The sequence below is a fragment of the Malus domestica genome, chromosome 17, assembly GCF_042453785.1.
Source record: "Malus domestica chromosome 17, GDT2T_hap1".
NCBI classification, from domain to species: Eukaryota; Viridiplantae; Streptophyta; class Magnoliopsida; order Rosales; family Rosaceae; genus Malus; species Malus domestica.
In genome coordinates this window covers 4,047,703-4,065,372 of record NC_091677.1, presented here as the reverse complement: position 1 = coordinate 4,065,372, position 17,670 = coordinate 4,047,703, and the positions used below count along the sequence as shown (strand labels likewise).

Sequence of the window (17,670 nt, the reverse complement as noted above, 5' to 3'; positions counted from 1 at the left end):
GTATTCCAAAGAACGCGTGTAGAAAGGCTAATCATAATAAAAATGATTCCTTACAATTTCTCGAATCTTACGTTTCCTCCTCATTTTCTTACTCATCCAGTGTCTACCCTCCTCACCCTTCTTCTTCCGCTCCTTCCTTTATCAGTGTTTTTTTTTTCCATTCATCTTCCTATTGCTTAATGGAAGAATTATATAGATCTTCCTCACCTTTTTGTTTTCTTTTTTCTTTATCCTTTCCTTTCGTCTTCTTTCTCCTTCGTTTTGTTCTATAACATTTTCTTGATGAGAATTTTTTGCATCATGAAATCTTTTTTTTTTTTTTTGCTACTTATATTTTAGTTTTTTCACTTCACGGATCATCTTTTTTTTTTTAAATGTTTTCGTCAATCCACATCGACTGTATCTCTAAGAAAAAAAAATTTAATTATCCTAATCTCGCTCCAACTAAACCAAGGTCTTTTGTGATAAAACTTCACACCTATCGTACTGTGCAGGTGATAATTAACAAGGGTTTGAAGTGGGCTCATCTACCTGTGATGGGTCTCCTAATTTTTTTTTCTTTTATTCATTTCATCAGCAATGGCGGCCCTTTGTTCATTTCATCAGCCATGGGGAGTAATAAGCTTACCCCCTTGCAGCAATATCAGCTTTTACAGCAACAGCATCAGCAGCAGCAACAGAGTCCGCAAATGCAGAGAAAAATGATGATGGGACTTGGAACAGCTATGGGAAACTTAGGCAATAACATGGTTGGGCTTTCCGGAGTTGGAAACACCATGGGCATGGGAGCTGCAAGGGGAATGGGATCTGCGCCCATGACGCCTATTTCTGGAATGGGCAATGTGGGTCAGAATCCAATGAATTTAAGCCAGGGTTCAAATATTAGCAATTTAACCCAGCAATTTCAACCCGGAAGATTAACACAAGCTGCTTTCATGGCATCAAAATTCAGGATGCAAAATAACCGAGGCGGCATGTTAGGCAGTCCTCAGTCAGGCATAGCTGGGATGTCAGGAGGCAGACAGATGCATCCGGGATCTGCTGGTTTCTCAATGTTGGGTCAGACTCTGAACCGAGGTAATATGAGTCCGATGCAACACACGCAAGGAGTGGGGCCCATGGGTCCACCAAAGCTGCTGGCGGGGGTGGCAGGGACGAATATGTACATGAATCCGCAGCAGCAGCAGCAACAGTTTCAGCAACAACAAATGCAGCAGCAGCAGTTGCAGCTCCAGCTGCAGCAGTTGCAGCAACAGCAACAGCAATTACAGCAGCAGCAGCAACAGCAATTGCAACAGCAGCAGAAAGAAACGACTTCACCACTACAGGCTGTTGTTTCGCCGCAGCAGGTGGGCTCTCCCTCGGGAATTTCACAACTGGCCCACCAGATCCAGCATTGAGTAGTGTGGAACTTCGAACAATGAGAAACTATGAACTTGATATGAATAAATTTGAGATGAAGATATACATATTATGGTAGGTCAGTGTATGTTTAATTTAACTCCCTTTCCTGATTTCCTTTTCTCAGTGTATAGATATTATGGTTTGTTTGAACTTTCAAATTTGGATCAACATTTTGGTTTTCACTTTTCATGCATAATTTCAACAGATCGGATTCCAGTGATGTTGAGGGTCTTTCATTGAGTTGGGTTTTCTAATTGAGTAATGGTGAGTTGGCAAACCGTGTAAGACTTTTGGGCCCACTGCAGTGATCGGTTTCGAGTTGGCCCCACTCAAAGTCTCCCCACTCAATCTCCAATTATCCTTACAGGAATTGTGGGATACTTTTGTGTAATTTCCTAGAAGTTTGGGTGTGATAACTCTCACGTTGTGTTTAGACAATTTGTCTCCCTTAAATCCTAACTCATTCTTCCCATCTCTTTTTATTAGAAAGCAAAAAGAATGAACTTAGAAGATGATATTTCTATGGAAGAAGTTGATGATTATGTTTCCGTCGAAAAGGTAAAAGATAATTTTATGTGGGTCATCTTGATTTGTCGACATCATATAATTGAAGCATAGCTATGTGACTTTTATCTTTAATTAATTAATTATATATATATATATATATTAAGGGTTATTTTAGGAATAATAATGGGTGGGAAAATAACATTTTAATTTTTTAACTTTTTATAGTGGGTGTAAATATAATATGGGTGGGAAAATAAGACAACAGGATCGGTCTAGCAGCTCTCTTAATAAAACATTATTTTCAATCAAAATTTTATAAAATTACTAGTTTAACCGTAAACCCTAATCTCAAGAGATAGATTAATTAAATATAACCCTGTCAGATGGGCTCTCAACAACTTACTCCCAATCTTTCTTACGAGGCGGGATGTTTTATCCACAACTTACTTACATATGTCTTGGGATAAATCCGTAAATTCACGGGATGTTTTCAACAACTTACTTACATACTCCCAAAAGGTATCTTATCAGCAGCTTACGTACATACTCCTAACACACGGGATGTCACTATGCGCCACTTACACCCTCCAAATGTTCCAATATAATATAAATAATCCCCCGAGTCCTCTATAAATAATCACCCAACTCCTCCATTCATGTCCCATGGTAAACATCGTAAACCTGTCAGAAATTATATATAGAGAAATGGCTTTGTACAACACTGAGAGTATGATGATTCAAGCAGCTGGCAACCGACCTGCAGTGACTGTGAGCAGTAGCACCCCTTCGTCTTTATCATCTCGCCATGCGTAAGTACATCCTCTATATCTAGCTTCTTATCTGCTCTAATATACTTTAAACTACTACTACTTCTTGTCACATGAACAAGTATTTTTGCAATCACACTTCTTCTTGTTGTTATAGAAACTAGCCTTTGTGGCCATGAACTTTTCAATACCATTGGATCTGCGACTATTTAGATTTCAAAATTACTTATATCCGAGAAATATACTTGCGATTAACATATTTGTCACTATATAATTTTTAAGATTAGAATAATTCATTTTTTAATCATTATATAATAATCATCTTTACAAAAAAAATTAATTAAATCGAAATCTTAAAATGATGCATATAAATGATAAAAAACAATCCCCAGTTTTTATTTTTTATTTTTTGGCCAATTTTTTTTCGTGATCTTTGTGGTGATACCCTACTTTTAAATAGAGTCATGTGATGAAAAAGCTATTAATTGTAATCCTGTTGTGAAATTCGTTATCAATCATAGTCCAAATTGGATTTTTCCTCATTCTTCTGTTATTTGTAGCGGCAAAATTGTTATTTTCGTTTTTATTGATTCCATAAACCAATCATAAAGCGCTATATGGACATAAATTTTTTTTTTTAACTTTTAGAGCTACAATAAAAAAAAATGTGAACAATAAAATTGCAAGGTTCATATTAACATATTTTCTCATATCAAGAGGGTCAAGAGTCCAAATTCAAGATTTAAAAAATATTAGGTTAGAATATAAGTTATTATGCAAACATTGAATTTAGTTTCATTTTAAGAAGAATGTGGTGGACGGGATAGCTAGGGTTATGTGAGAGAGAGGGGGGAAGGTGGTGGGTGGTCGCTATGGCTGTGGCTGACAAAGGGTAGGGATTGGGAAGGGATTTCTTCTTTTTTTGTTGATTATAAAAAAGTGAAATTACCAAAAAGAAAAGAAAAAAGAATGGAATGACCTTTTTACCCTTGCATGTGGATGAGATTTTGACAGAAATTTCAATTTGGACTACGATTGATAACGAACTTCACCATAGAGTTAAGATTAACACTTTTTTCACCACAGGGGTCGATTTAAAAGTAATGTCTCACCACATGGATCAATAAAAAAATTTAGCCTTTTTTTTTTTAGAGACGGTTTATAAATAATAATCAAGAAAATGAAAATTTTTAATTATAAAATTCGTGGTAAAAATAGGCTAATCTCATGAGATAGATTAAGATGATGCACCTTATGGAGTTGATGAAAGTATTTTCCTTTAGATTAAACTCCACATATTAAATGTGTGGCAGAATACGTAGGTGCAACCAGAGCTTTCATTTATCACCACGTCGAGCTTAGAATTTTGTCTAAGAGGGCTTGAAATGGGATTGCATAATATTTCCAACAAAAGAAAATGTTGAACTATAAAGATTAAGTACAATTTTTTTTTTCATTCGCAAAAAATAAGTAGAAAGTTCCCAACTGAGTATTTGATTTGTTCAATCAATGTTATTTAGATGTACAATATTAACACTTTGTAAATGGAAAAGGATCCCTGCCAGATCCACTTTGTGGGGATCCCGGGGATCAAGCAATCATGTCCGTTCATTGTACATTATGCGGTGAGAAAAATTATATGTTAGAATCTCACATTGAAAATATGGGAGATTTCAATTCTAAATCACCGAAGCATTTTATGATAAAATTCAAGACCTAGTAATAGGTGCTTAAATTTGAACCGTATTGGTGATTCTTGTGGTGAACCATGATACGCCTAAAATGTTTATCACTATATACCTAGATGGAAAATGCTTATAACCCAATATAATTTTCTAACCATATATTTATAAAATAGCACAAGCGAGGCCGGGGAACATGATCGTCAAAGTTCTTCAAAGGCATTGCACAAGCGTATTATCTTTGCCATCCCCACGCTAGCCGGGTTTATCCAGCTTAGGTACGGAGCTGGGGCTGCAGAATATCTGTTGTCCACGGAATACGACATGTTAGTGGCTTTGATTGTTGCTATTGTGGTTTACATCAGTTCATGGGCACTGTCGGTCAAGATATTCCCAGCTCGTGAAAATCCAAATTTGTCTGACTTCATGGATAAGATTAGCCTCTGGTCTGGAACACTCGCCATAACCTTAGAATTGTTGATCATCGTTCCAGCTTTGGGGTGGTTCGCCATGGCAGCATGGAGCATTTGCCTTGTGATTGCAGTAACAAAGTCCTACCATGAAATTGCAGATGTTTTGAAAAGTTTGTATCAGAGAGCACGTGAACAGCTTCTTCAGGTGTTTGACAAACTGAAAGAGTTGTTCATGAATATTGGTGCAAGTGCAGGAGTTGTTGCATCCGGAATGTTTGACAAACTGAAAGAGTTCTTCATGAATATTGGTGCGGGTGCAGAAGTTATTGCGTCCGGAATGTTTGACAAATTGAAAGAGTTGGTTATGGGATCCGATCAGCCGAATGGTGCAAGTGCAAGTGCAGGAGATGTTGGAATAACATCCGCAGCAGTCTAGGAGAAGATAAGTAAGCTACCTTCGAAAATTGTCCACGTAGGGACCCACTTCTTAATAAAAATAAAAATAATAAATAGGAAATGTTCGTGAAACCAACATGGAAGACAAAATACTTTCCCTGTATTATCTCATCAGACTTTTCTTTCTCATTTCATGTCAAATTTCAGTTTTCTTTACCAATTGAGGCCCTCATCAACTTTTGTAATATATGTACATGTAGTATCAGTTTTCTTTACCAATTGAGGCCCTCATCTACTTTTGTAATATACGTATATGTAGTATCTACAACATAGATTAGTTAACATAGTTAATCTGTGATGACAGTAAAAAAAAATTGAGATACAAATTAGTTTTTTGTTTTCATTTTGCATAAAGTAATGTTTTATATGTGTTGTTCCACTCCCCCTCGCAAGAGGTTTTATTTTTTATTTTTTTTTATTACGGTGTAGCGCCTCTTGGGAGTAGCCTCTTCATAAATGGGGGTAAGGTTAGCCGACATTCACCTCTCCCAGACCCTGCGTAAAGCGGGAGCCTTGTGCACTGGGTACGACCTTTTTACGGTGTAGCGCCTCTAAAATCGTCTTGCAGTAGTTGTTCTTCATTGTAATAGCTAAAGCTATTCCGTTTACGTATTGTGGTTAATTAATTGCATTAAAGTCCAAAGTCAAGCTAACTCCATTTCATTTTTTTTTTATTCACGTTTTGACTATTGACTCTGGCATTGGCCTCCTCTAAATTTCAACACCAAGCAAACTTCTTGTTTTTGTAAGGCTTTTTTCTCTAACGTTTCAGTTACTCAGTACTGAATTGCTTAACTATTTTTCTTTCTATTTTTTTTCCTTCTTTTTAGTATTTCTTCTCCATAGGCAGTGCATCTCACAAACATGTAGGGAACCAAAAAAAATAAAAAGGAACAAAAACCTAACAAAGAGGAAATTATTTATAATACATCCATGAAAATTAAAGAAAACCTTATAATATGTTTCAAAGACACATTTGTAGTTACCAACATTAAAAATAAAATAAAATAAAAACATCCATGAGTTAAATTTTCTTGCAACATGAGCGCCATGCCATGGTTGCCACCCATTTGTTTTCACGTGATGCTTCAAGTTTTCATTGTGAATCTACAAACAATATGAGGAAAGCATCATTAATCAGTTCTTCTGGTCTCCCTATCATTTTCCACAAGTAGAAGGCAAAAAAATATGACACTTCCATACGCAGAAATACAAATACAAAATTAAGATCGAAGACTCGTCACACCTTCACACAATCAATAATCTATACGAAAAACAAGAGCTTTGTTTTTTGTATTTTTCTTGTCAATGTCGGACACTTCTTCGAAACAGCATTTTTCCACAGTCAATAATCTATATTGCTAAATTGAATATTCTATGTTGCTAAACTGAATTGCCTAAAGTGAAGCGTATATTGCTAAACAGAATTGCTCATGGTTCTGGGTTCGCAGGATCCTGCAGTTTATGTTACACTCTCTTAGTTCAACAAATTCTTCTGTAAACTTATTTTGACTAATCGTACAAGTTCACTCAGAATACCAGAAACCAAATTAAGGATTGTGTACAATTACAACTCCACGGCTTAAAAACTCCGAGGGAAGATCCATGCATGTTAGCTCTACTCCGATGCACTTCAGTATCTCTATGGAAAGGACCTCTCCATGTTTATTTTTGAGGAACAGGAGAATTATCAATCGGCTATCTTTGCCGTGGTGGACGCTTTGTCCTCTTACCCCAACAAGTTAAATTTCTCTCCTCAGGTCCCTGCAGCTCCTCGCATTTTGGTTGCTCAATCTGGGGCTGGCAAACTTCAGCCACATTAGTAGACGGTGTGCGAGTGTCCATACGTTTCCTCCCCCTTCCCCTACCACCCTTACCAGAATTTCTTTTTGACAAACTTGATTGCCAACTCCCACCAGATTCCCTAATCAACCCTTCAATTATTTGAAGATCATCGATCACCTCATTTTTTGATAAAGAAGCAAGACCGGGAAGTACATCTCTCTGGAAATCCTTCCGTTGCCTTCCCCTCCTCGATTGGCCTCTTCGTGGCCGTTTCGACAATGTCGCTTCTTCTGTGAGGCTGTCTGAATTTGGAGGCACATAGCATGGCTGCTCTTCTTTGGTTTCCACCAAATTTAATGTCATGTGCTCAAAAAAATCCATGTCAACGGGAAAAGCCTCTTCATCACAGGAAGTTTGCTTAACCTCTGCTGCATTTCCATTGTCAAGATTTCCATCATGCGAAGAAATTACTTCTGCAAACCAAAGAAGGGAGTTGTTTTCTGAAGCCTCCAGATTGCAACAAGTGGCTTTTTCCTGCATATCGGGAGCTTGGGATGATGAGATGGCAACCAGAGCCTCGGCTACAACTCTGATAAGGCCCTCATGAGGTGAGTCAAGAGGTTCCTTACGTCTTCTTTCAGTAGAATCTTCCCCATATATATTTGTTTCAACTATCACAGGTGCCTCCAAATCTGTCACAATTTCTGTCCTCATAACTGGGGAAGCAGCAGTCATTTCAGTTTCTTCTTCAGTTAAACATCTATTTAAATCTATTTGGTGTCTTGGACCAGAATTCTCATTTGAAAATCCCTTGTCTAGAACCAGACTGTCTGCTTTCAGTTGCTCTCTACACGTGCGCCTGCTTTCAATTTCTTTGGAAGATTTGCCATCGCAAAGTGGCACTGCTTCAAGCCAATGCAATCTTCCTTGTTGGCCTTCTTGGTTCCTCAGCCCATTGAGAGAAATTATACTTTGTTCACAAGCTCCTCCATGCAGATATTTATTAGGAGGAACATCATTCGCACCAATAGCAGGTTTGACATCCACCCGGTGACCTGACGTTGAATGGTTCCCTTGGCAGGCAAGGCTCATTGAGGGGTGCCAAGCCTGTAATTGATTGGCCTCCAACTTAGTGCGGAAGAAAAAACTGCTTTGGTGTGACACTTCGTCTTTCAGACTGGGAGTTGACGGTATTGAATTACAGTCAAGAAGCAATCTGTCCCGGGTAACTTCACTGCTTTGTGGCATCATGATTGAAGCCCTATTAGATTGTGTGGAGGTATTAACGGAAGTGCTTACTTGAATTGATGTTAAGTTCTCGCTCAAGCTACTTGGAGGTATTGTCCAATTAGGAGATGACTCGGAAATGGCTGCACCAGATTGCGAAGTCATAGCAGATGAACTTATATCGCTTTCAGAGATTTCTATACCAAAAAGTGTCCTCTTTATTTGTTTCTCCGTTTTATTCTGATCAGAAGTGAAAAGCTTAGCAGAAGGAGCACAGGTTACCGTAGCTTCGTTTTCTGACAATTCACATGGCTTATTAAAATCTTGAAGACCAAACTTTCCACCAGAAGAACTTCTTATTTGCTCTGAAAAAAAGCATATCAATCCGTTAGTCCAAAATGAAGAGAACTGCAACCCTTTGTAAGATTTTCCAATCTTGAGCCTTATTAGCAGTAAACTAAACGATGGAGGAAACATGATTAACTACTTGTTTGGTGATGTCGGTAAATGGTAAGAAATTCACCAGGGATATATTCATGTAGTCTAACCATGAAATAACTAAGAGAGTTTCTTCTCTAAAAATGAATTCTAGAGACAGACTCCCTGCCCGACCGCCCCCTTCCCTTTTGTAGATATAATGACCAGCGTGCATCTGATAAGAGTCGTATGTGCAGGCAAGAATTTGAAAGTAATGAAACTTGTAATGCGGCAAGATTGAACAATTATGGAATTTAGAGCTTAAGTACAAAATTTGAATCACAACGGAAGTAAACACGAAATAAGATAACTAGACCCTTACCATCTCTGAGAGCATTTGTTGACCACTCTTTTTGGATTTCATTCTTTAAATGCAGATCACCAACTCTTCCATCCTTCCCTGTTTGTGGGTTTTCAGGGAATTTCTTTGCAAAAGGCCACACGCCTTTGTACGCATTTGCAGATAAAACCTGCCTTTCTATCTCCTCTTTGGAGCTCGGTTGGTTGCCAGACATAACGACAGAAGTTGAAGCAGACACTTTGTCTATCTGAATAGGTTCATTCAGATCAGCCAAACCATTGCTTCTTACTAAATGCAAACCAGAGCTCGACACACTATTGTTATAGCCAGATTTGTCTGTTCCCGACCCCAAACCTCCTTCTGGTTCTTCTTCATCACTGAGGTATTCATCGGCTGGAAGTTCAAGATTGAACAATCTTCTTCGTGGCTTCTTCACTCTGGAATCCGAAGATTCGTAGTCCTTCATCCCTACTCTACTTTGGCTGGGGACACAGCTGTTTTGCAGGGTTTTTCCAATAGAATCGCGAGGAGGTTGGCTGATACAGGTACTCGATGCAGATTGCCTACCATAACTGGAATCCAACAAGGCTAAATTAGAAATATGCCAACTCTTTCTGTCGTCTCCAGTTGGAAAGCCGGATGATGAGAAAGTTGATTGTGATATCCCGGCTACTTTTTGATGTTTGAGAAGCTCTTTGCTTTTGATCTCGTTCATCAGGTCCTTTTGCCTTTCGTAAAGACGATGGAGTTCATTGAGCTGAATAAGAAAATCACAGACAAAGGCAAAGGCATTATACTACTGGCTAACGAATTTGAGCACTCAAAGTTCGACACTTTCTTACCAATATAAAACCGTTATTCAATCTTTCTAAATACTACGATAAGATCTATGACCATTACTACACTTTAGAACTCAACATATATAGGTTCTAGAATATACACCTGATGCCTGAAAATTGTCTCATGCTTCAGAATAGTTTGCCTCAGTTGCTCCTTATCGTGTCCGTGAAATCCATCAATAACTGGCCTTGTCAAGAACACTTCGTATTGTTGCCCATTCTTCAAGTTTGTGTTCTCGTGGAGTAGGGACCAGCTCCCATGGCCGACATTGCTGCTTAGATTCTGTATGGAACAATATTCCGGGAAATACATCTTCAACTGCACTTCAGTTCCCATTCCTGCAATTAACCCGAGAAGCATTAGCAAAAATCAACTTAGATATAGTGAGAATTCAACTTAGCCTCAGTACTGTCAACACAATCAGCAGAACCACATCATCAGATTGCACACTGAAACTCGACGCAACTCACTAGTTCCGAAATCTTTAGTCACCAGATAGAGTAAATCAGCAAGAACCAGTGAAATGCCTAGCTTTTAACACATAATTTCAAAGTTGCATTTCTTTTTCTAGTGATTATCATTAATCCTAGCTCCACATTAGCACATTTCAACCCAATGTTCCTTTCCTGTCCATGATCCATCCAAGATTCTGGTCAAAAAACGCGGCTGAATTTTCTCGAAAGGAAAGAATTTACTATCTTAAGATACAAGCAACTCCAAGTTACCATTCAAAATTTGAGTTATGACTGTTAATCTTACGGATTAAGAAATAAACAGAGTCCAAAATCTAAGCCTAGATTGAAAAACAGCAGATCCAAAGATATAAAATTATATATACATACATACATATATAATTATATATGTAGAGAGTCAAATATACAAAGAAATTTATAAAGAAACAGATGACAGATAACTAAATTACAAATTAATCTGCAGACTAAATTAAAAAAATTAAAAAATTGAAAATTAAAACAGAAAATTGAAAATTACCTCATATGGTTAATAATCTTCCACAAGGCTTTCTCAGGATTGCCCTACAAATTCACCAAAATTTCCGATGACCCACAAACCAATCCAACTCCATCAAACTTCACAGCCGCAATACAAAACAGCAGCAACAAAAGTAGGTACTTCTGTTCTGAACTAACATTAAACAATCAGAAAAAATATATAAATATATATATATATATATATATAAGAAAACTGAGATTACTGTCACAGAGCAAATCAGATCTGCTGCTGGAGCAGAATCTGATGAGAAAATCAGAGAAAGAGGTTTCCTTTTCAATTTCCCATATCCCAAACACAGAAAGATCTTTCCTTTTTAATTCCCCCACACTCAGAGAACCCAGGAACCAACAACAACAAATGACTTGTTCAAGAACAACAGTGACTGGAATTTGTCAACTTGTGGTCTGCACATTTATTCTAATATTATGCCCCCCACCCAATTCTCTTTCTTCTTCTTTGGCTTTTGCTCCAATGATTTTTTCCCACATTTAATATAACTTTTTTTTTATGGGTTTTTAAGGAAATGCTAGATAAAGAAATATATTCTCTTGGTCACCCGATGACCAACGAATACATGATTATTCATTTTTCCATTTGATATGAAGGGTAGAAATATTCATTTAAGCTTTTTATCTAAATTGATTTTTGAGATTGGCATATATTTAAAATTAATAAGAGTAGTTTGAGATTATCTACCATTAATATTTTGATTTTTCAATTTAAGCGAGATTTTCACATAATGATCAAAATGATTGATGGTGAACAATCTAATAGATTATTTCTATTGATTTTAAATTTCAAGGACTAAAGTAAAGAATTCTAACAATCTTAATAACTATTTTAGTTGAAAATTTTAAATACTATATTTTTAATTTTTAATCTCAGCTTTTAATGTTAAATTCTTCGTCAAATAATTATACATCTACGATTAGACCAAGTTACCGAGAGAACGAGACTCGTCAAAGACATAATCATATTTTAATTATCTTAATTCTGTGTTTTCAACATTTTCTAGATTCTCTCCACGTTCCGTGCTTTTTGGGTGCAAATATATTTATATTCAGAAAGTACTTAAAAAGATGGAGACAACTGGGTTCACTGAAGCAACAACTTAACAGTTTCCGAAAGTGGCTGATTCCATACAATCATTCGATCTGCCTCGGAGTGTGTTATACACGCTAGTGATCATGTTCCGCCACGTAACCCAACCGTGACATTTGATGTCTGAGGTGGCCGTGTGTCTTTTCCACCTGCGTTGAAAAGAGCGTGGCTCCAGGTCTTCTACTTCAGACTAAACAAATATGAGAGAGAAATTTGAAAAGTGGATACATTTTTGTATTAAATTTTTATTTGCACACAATTTAAAATTTTGATTGCTTTTTTGGATTTTGCTTTTGTTTTTTTTGTTTTGGTCCAAATCTGATTGGTCAACTCAAAGACTCAAGACTCAAATTCTTTTGGAAATTTAATTTTAATTTCATCCTTAATATTCAAATATATTTGCATTTTGGTTTTTTTTTTTTCTGTGCACAATATTACTACAAATTGACATGTTAAATACCATGCTAATCAACAAATCACAATGTTACATCTACTAAATAAGTCATTAATTCAAATTACCATCCTCGTGGAAATCAAATTTTATGTACTCATTTTGTGTGTGGTCTTATTATGACCTCTATTATTTATTGATACGTTTTAAATTTATGACAATAAAGTTAAGAGAGTTAAGTTTATTCACACATGTCAATGAATGATAAGTCACATAGTGACCACATACAAAAAGAGTGCAGAAGATTCTATCTCATCATTGTGTGTTCTTATCCATATAACTTGTGGAAATGTAGAACTTAGTTTATCCACTTATCCAGTTGTTCATTTTTAAAGAGGAGTTGATGTTATTACTTTAATTTATAAATTAGGAGAACAAAATAATTTGAATGAATGATTATGGTCCTGAGTTTCTTTTTCATATTCTCGCAGATGTAAACGTTACAATTAGTCTCTAATAAAGTTCTCCTTTGAAAACAAAAAAAATCGTACTTTATTATTTTTAGATTGTTTCTAAATTTTTCAATAAATATAATTGAATACGCAGGATCATGCTTGGCATGACAATTTCAATTGTTCATTAAGTAAATAGGGTGAGATCTATAATAAGATTCATACTTCTTATTAATCAACACTTGTCAATTATGTACATAATTGTTACATACGTGAACGACTGATACTAGCAATATTGAATCCAACAACCGCAAATGGATTTCACCGGACCTTCCGACGGCCCATAAGCCCAAGGACCTTCTCCCAAAGGCCAACACTTCCCACACTCCTCAAATCAATCACACTTGGGCTACAAGCAGCCACAGTCCAATAACCAGATGTTATTTCATCCTTCAACTGCTCTTTCTCCCACCCACAATACCCATCAAAAAACCTAAACTCCCCAAGCCCAACCATGTTCCTCTTCACCATCTCAGCCGCACACCCCACACTTTCCTTTGTCCCATAGTACAACCCCTTCATCACCTCATCAAAAACTCCACTCCTCCCAACTACACCATCACCCCCTTTGGGCCTCACCAAGAACAACCCCTCCTCCAACGGCCCGCCGAAGAACAACGGCCGGTCCGAGAACGTGCCCGCCACGTCCAGAGCGGTTGATCGCGTTTCCTTGATCGACATGAGGGAGGGCCGGTTGAGTATGATGCCCCACGGTCCCAATGGCCCAGTGGACAACACCAGAATGACCGTCCGTTCGAATATGTGGACCCCGTCGAGCTTTTCGGTTGCAAGGAGTAGGCAGCCCTTTTCAGGCTCGTGGATTGCGTGAGCCCATTTGTCACCGACGGTGACGGGCTTAGGCTGATCCACCACAGTGTCAAGATCAAGTGAGGAAGTTGAAGTGGGCTCTTTTGGCCTTGATTTCTCTGCAGCTACCAGTCTTGCTCTGAATGATCGCCAATCTGCATCAATGGAAGGTTTGTGATCATCGTTGGACGGCGTTGATGACTCCCCGCGGCTACCTATCATTCGACAGAAACCCCGTTAGAATATGCAAGAAGAGCATGGAATTTTTCCCTGCTTGAAATAAAAAATCAATAGAACAACTTACATGTTATTGAAGATGGAATCCCAACTCTTTTGGATTGAAATTGAGTGAAATTTCTGTTGGGAGAAGTAACAGTTTTGGTGAAGGAATTTGAGGCAAGAAAACAAGCTTCCATTGATGAACTTTTGACGGTAGATCAAAGCTTCACAGATGGCAAGAAAAAAAGAGCAGATCATACACTGATATATAAGCTGATAATATATGCAAAGACTGAATGAGTGAGAATAAATGTGCACCACATGGTGGTATTTAATCCAATCCCAATCCATGTTGGATATTACTTTCTAATTTGCAAGCTTTCAAAGTATGGGCCAGTGGATATGACTTTAAAAATGGCACAAAAGGACAGGGACCTCCTCCTCATTTGTGCGTAAGGGGATTTTCTAATCAATCAAACCAATCTGGGTGACGTGTCATACTTGTACCCAGTTGTTTGTTGGGCACTTGCTCACCAAACTTTGAAGCACAATAACTTGTTAGATGGAACGGAGGAGTTATTTGACGGATGTTACTGTATCAGTATTCTAAGTCAATAACACACTATTATGTTAAAAAGTTAAAATGCATGGCAAATTGTTTTTAAGATAAGTTTTTCTTCTGTGAATGAAATAGCTTACAACACAGTAGTTCGATGTACAATTGTTTTTAAGATAACATAATTTCGTTAAGAAATTCAAGGTTGAGTTACAACTTACAGCATATCAGCAAGAGCGATCCTTTCTCATCCCCTTTTCCCGCTGTTTGATTGCGATATTATTTCCTAAATTTGGAATTGATGGCAGAGCAGTGACAAGCAGTGATATGGATACGGTGCTATACCTGTAGACACTTCCCCAGCTCTCTGCAAGAATTGTACTATTGTGACACAGTAAGGCAGTAACAAACTTATTATCTCACTGATAAAAATAAATGGCATTGATCATTGTTAGAGGTTAATTCCAATCTACTGATACACATAAGCAACAAATCAAACGATTGATCCCCTTCTATTTATCAACAAGTATACAAGTTTATAATCTAAGAACATTGGTGAGAAGTTTCCCCTTGGGAATTTTCCAATTAGGAGACTTGCAGAAGTGTTTCTGGCCAAGTTTAAGTCAGCTGATGCTCACCAAATAAATGTCTTTCACAGTTTATCCACCTATCCCATTGCTAATACTCCGCGATGACACATTCAATTGCTTGAAATCCACACGAAGTCTGTCGATCATCCCATACACTTCGTCAGATTTAGGGTGTAATTTATCAAAAACTGTAAATTCATGGACCTCGTCGTCCACCTCGATGGAACTAGCCCCAGAAGGTTTCTGGACTCCGGTGCTCCTCATTTGCATCCTTACATTAGCAACATTTGCCCAGTCACCAGCTGCAGCATAGATATTTGACAACATGGAAAAGTTTCCTGGTTCAGACGGGTCTAACTTAACTAGGTGATTAAGCACCTCCTCTGCTAGTTCCCGATCATTATGCATCCGACATGCCCCCAAAAGGGTACCCCATATAACAGCATTCGGTTCCATTGGCATGCTATGCACAAGCCTAAAAGCCTCCTGGAGATGCCCACCACGACCCAAAAGGTCAATCATGCAACCATAATGCTCAACTTCAGGTACAATCCCATACTCCCTCTCCATCGTGTTGAAAGCGTGAAGACCTTCCTCCACAAATCCTATATGTGTACAAGCACATAAGACCCCAATGAAGGTAACTTTATCCGGAAAAAACCCATCTTTCACCATTCGAGAGAAAAGCTCAAGAGCCTTCTCGCCATGCCCGTGCATGGCTAACCCTTGGAGCATGGCATTCCAAGACACCAAATCTTTTTTTGCTATCCCATCAAAGACTCTAAATGCTTCATCCAACACACCACACTTGGCATACATGTCAAGCAAAGCATTCGACACAGGAGTACTACACTTGAACTGAGTCCTCTCAATTGAGGCATGAACTTTCCTACCCAATCCAATCAAACCAGACTCTGCACAAGCGGCCAATATACTAATAACAGCACCATTATCAGGCTTCAATCCAGCTTCCTCCATTTGATCATATAGCATTATCGCCTCCTTCGCAAGCCCCTTCTCGGCATAACCAGATATAATAATAGTCCATGGAACCAAGTTCCTGAAGGGCATCCTATCAAACATCATTCTTGCCATACTCATATCCCCAGCTTTGCTATAACCAGAAACCAGAGTCGACCACGAGACAACATTCCTCTGAGGCATTTTCTCAAACAATTCAAAGGCTTCATTCATCTCCCCAGCCTTCACATACCCATCCAATATCGTATTCCAACTAACCGAATCTCTCCCAGGCATTTCTTCGAACAAGCGGCGTGCATCACTCAGCTCCCCAGCTTTTGCCAACCCACCAATCATTGAATTCCAAGACACAGTATCTCTCTCTTCCATCACCACAAACAGCTTCTTCGCCTCGCTAACACCAATCAATCCACACTTTGAATAAGTATCAATGAGCGAATTAGGCACGAAGATATCCAACCCAAATCCAAATTTCTCAATGTGGGCATGAATCATTTGAACTACCGGCAGCCATGGCCGGCCCAAACAAGCTTTCAGAAGAAATGGGTAAGTAAAATTATCGGGATAAACCCCATTAATCTGCATATCGAAGAAGGCCGCGAAGGCCTGAGAAGTCTGCGAGTTCTGAATGTGAGCTCTGATAAGAGTGTTGTACAAGTGGACATTTGGGTAATCAATCTGATTGAAAACGTTTACCGCCAGCGCCATCTGCCGGCAGAGGGAGAAAGCGGCGATGAGCTTGGGCGCCGTGTGGATGTCCTGGTGCAGGTCGGCTTTGAGGATTTGGGCGTGGACTTGCTTGACGTGGCTGAGGTTTGTACATCTGTGGAGGTCGGAGAGCTTCTGGTCTAAGATCCGTCGCCGGGAAACCCACGACGGGGATCGAACTGGTACACACATTTGCATGGCGGGAGAGAGAGATTGGAGCAGAAAGTTTGGATCTTTTTGGGTTCAGTGTGGAAAAGCCATGGCCGTTATTATGGTTTGTGGGAAGCAGAGGCTAGGATTTGATTTTTCATCTCACAGAGAGAGAGAGAGAGAGAGAGAGAGAGAGAGAGAGAGATTTGAGGAGGTTGCTGAGTGGACTGACCCAATTTGCAAGAGCTAAATAAGTGGGCTTTTGCAGCCCAATCTCTAGATTCACTCAAATTTGCTTTGATCCAAACAAATTGATTTTGATTAACGTAAGTTTGGTCAATTGATCAGAATAATGGGCTCGATTCTATCCTCCAGGAGAGATTTTTTAAGGTTTTGGGCTCATAAGCTGACCTAAGAGCACGGAACTCCAGGTCAGCATATGAGCCAAAAACTTGGAAAAATTTATTGTTCTCAAGCTCGTATTTTTTATAATACAAAGTTTAGGATATGTCATAGTGTCCTAAAGTAAAGGGTAGTGATTTTCACTATTTTTATTGTTCTTGTTTGCGCTCCTTACTTCTCTTTGTTTCTTTAGTTAACAAAAACATAAAAAATAAGATATACGAGTGCAAACAGACAAAAATGAGAGTGTGAAAATCGTCACTATGAACTAATTTTGGTTGCCAAATTCCCTTGTAGTGATGTCCAAAATATAGGATAGTTCAATCTAACACGTTTCCTTCTAGAAAAGACTCAATGAAGAGCATATGTCCTAGTTGCCTTCC

General features: G+C 38.3%; 3 protein-coding genes across 6 annotated transcripts; all 3 read right to left on the bottom strand.

Moving 5' to 3' along the window:
- Positions 1 to 6,622: 6,622 nt before the first annotated feature.
- Positions 6,623 to 11,208, bottom strand: LOC103404619 (uncharacterized). 3 transcript variants are annotated; one of them, XM_070817040.1, is made up of 5 exons: positions 11,073 to 11,208; positions 10,850 to 10,893; positions 9,962 to 10,197; positions 9,041 to 9,776; positions 6,623 to 8,606 (listed from the first exon to the last, which is right to left on the bottom strand). In XM_070817040.1, exons 3-5 carry the CDS (start codon positions 10,193 to 10,195, stop codon positions 6,928 to 6,930), a joined length of 2,649 nt encoding a protein of 882 aa, XP_070673141.1. In that variant the 5' UTR covers positions 10,196 to 10,197; positions 10,850 to 10,893; positions 11,073 to 11,208; the 3' UTR covers positions 6,623 to 6,927. The 3 variants fall into 3 exon arrangements, with proteins under 3 accessions (XP_070673141.1, XP_070673142.1, XP_070673140.1); XM_070817041.1 differs by having other exon boundaries at positions 6,623 to 7,634; positions 7,695 to 8,606; positions 9,962 to 10,485; positions 10,850 to 11,155; XM_070817039.1 differs by having other exon boundaries at positions 9,962 to 10,485; positions 10,850 to 11,155.
- A 1,814-nt stretch (positions 11,209 to 13,022) lies between these two features.
- Positions 13,023 to 14,203, bottom strand: LOC103404476 (uncharacterized). Its single transcript, XM_029097230.2, has 2 exons — positions 13,986 to 14,203; positions 13,023 to 13,896 (listed from the first exon to the last, which is right to left on the bottom strand). The coding sequence occupies exons 1-2, from the start codon at positions 14,095 to 14,097 to the stop codon at positions 13,136 to 13,138; spliced, it is 873 nt and encodes a 290-aa protein (XP_028953063.1). The 5' UTR covers positions 14,098 to 14,203; the 3' UTR covers positions 13,023 to 13,135.
- Positions 14,013 to 17,090, bottom strand: LOC103404477 (pentatricopeptide repeat-containing protein At3g29230). 2 transcript variants are annotated; one of them, XM_017324279.3, is made up of 2 exons: positions 15,095 to 17,090; positions 14,013 to 14,837 (listed from the first exon to the last, which is right to left on the bottom strand). In XM_017324279.3, the coding sequence occupies exon 1, from the start codon at positions 16,931 to 16,933 to the stop codon at positions 15,116 to 15,118; it is 1,818 nt and encodes a 605-aa protein (XP_017179768.1). In that variant the 5' UTR covers positions 16,934 to 17,090; the 3' UTR covers positions 14,013 to 14,837; positions 15,095 to 15,115. The 2 variants fall into 2 exon arrangements, with proteins under 2 accessions (XP_017179768.1, XP_017179767.1); XM_017324278.3 differs by having other exon boundaries at positions 14,013 to 14,823.
- Between the last annotated feature and the right edge of the window lie 580 nt (positions 17,091 to 17,670).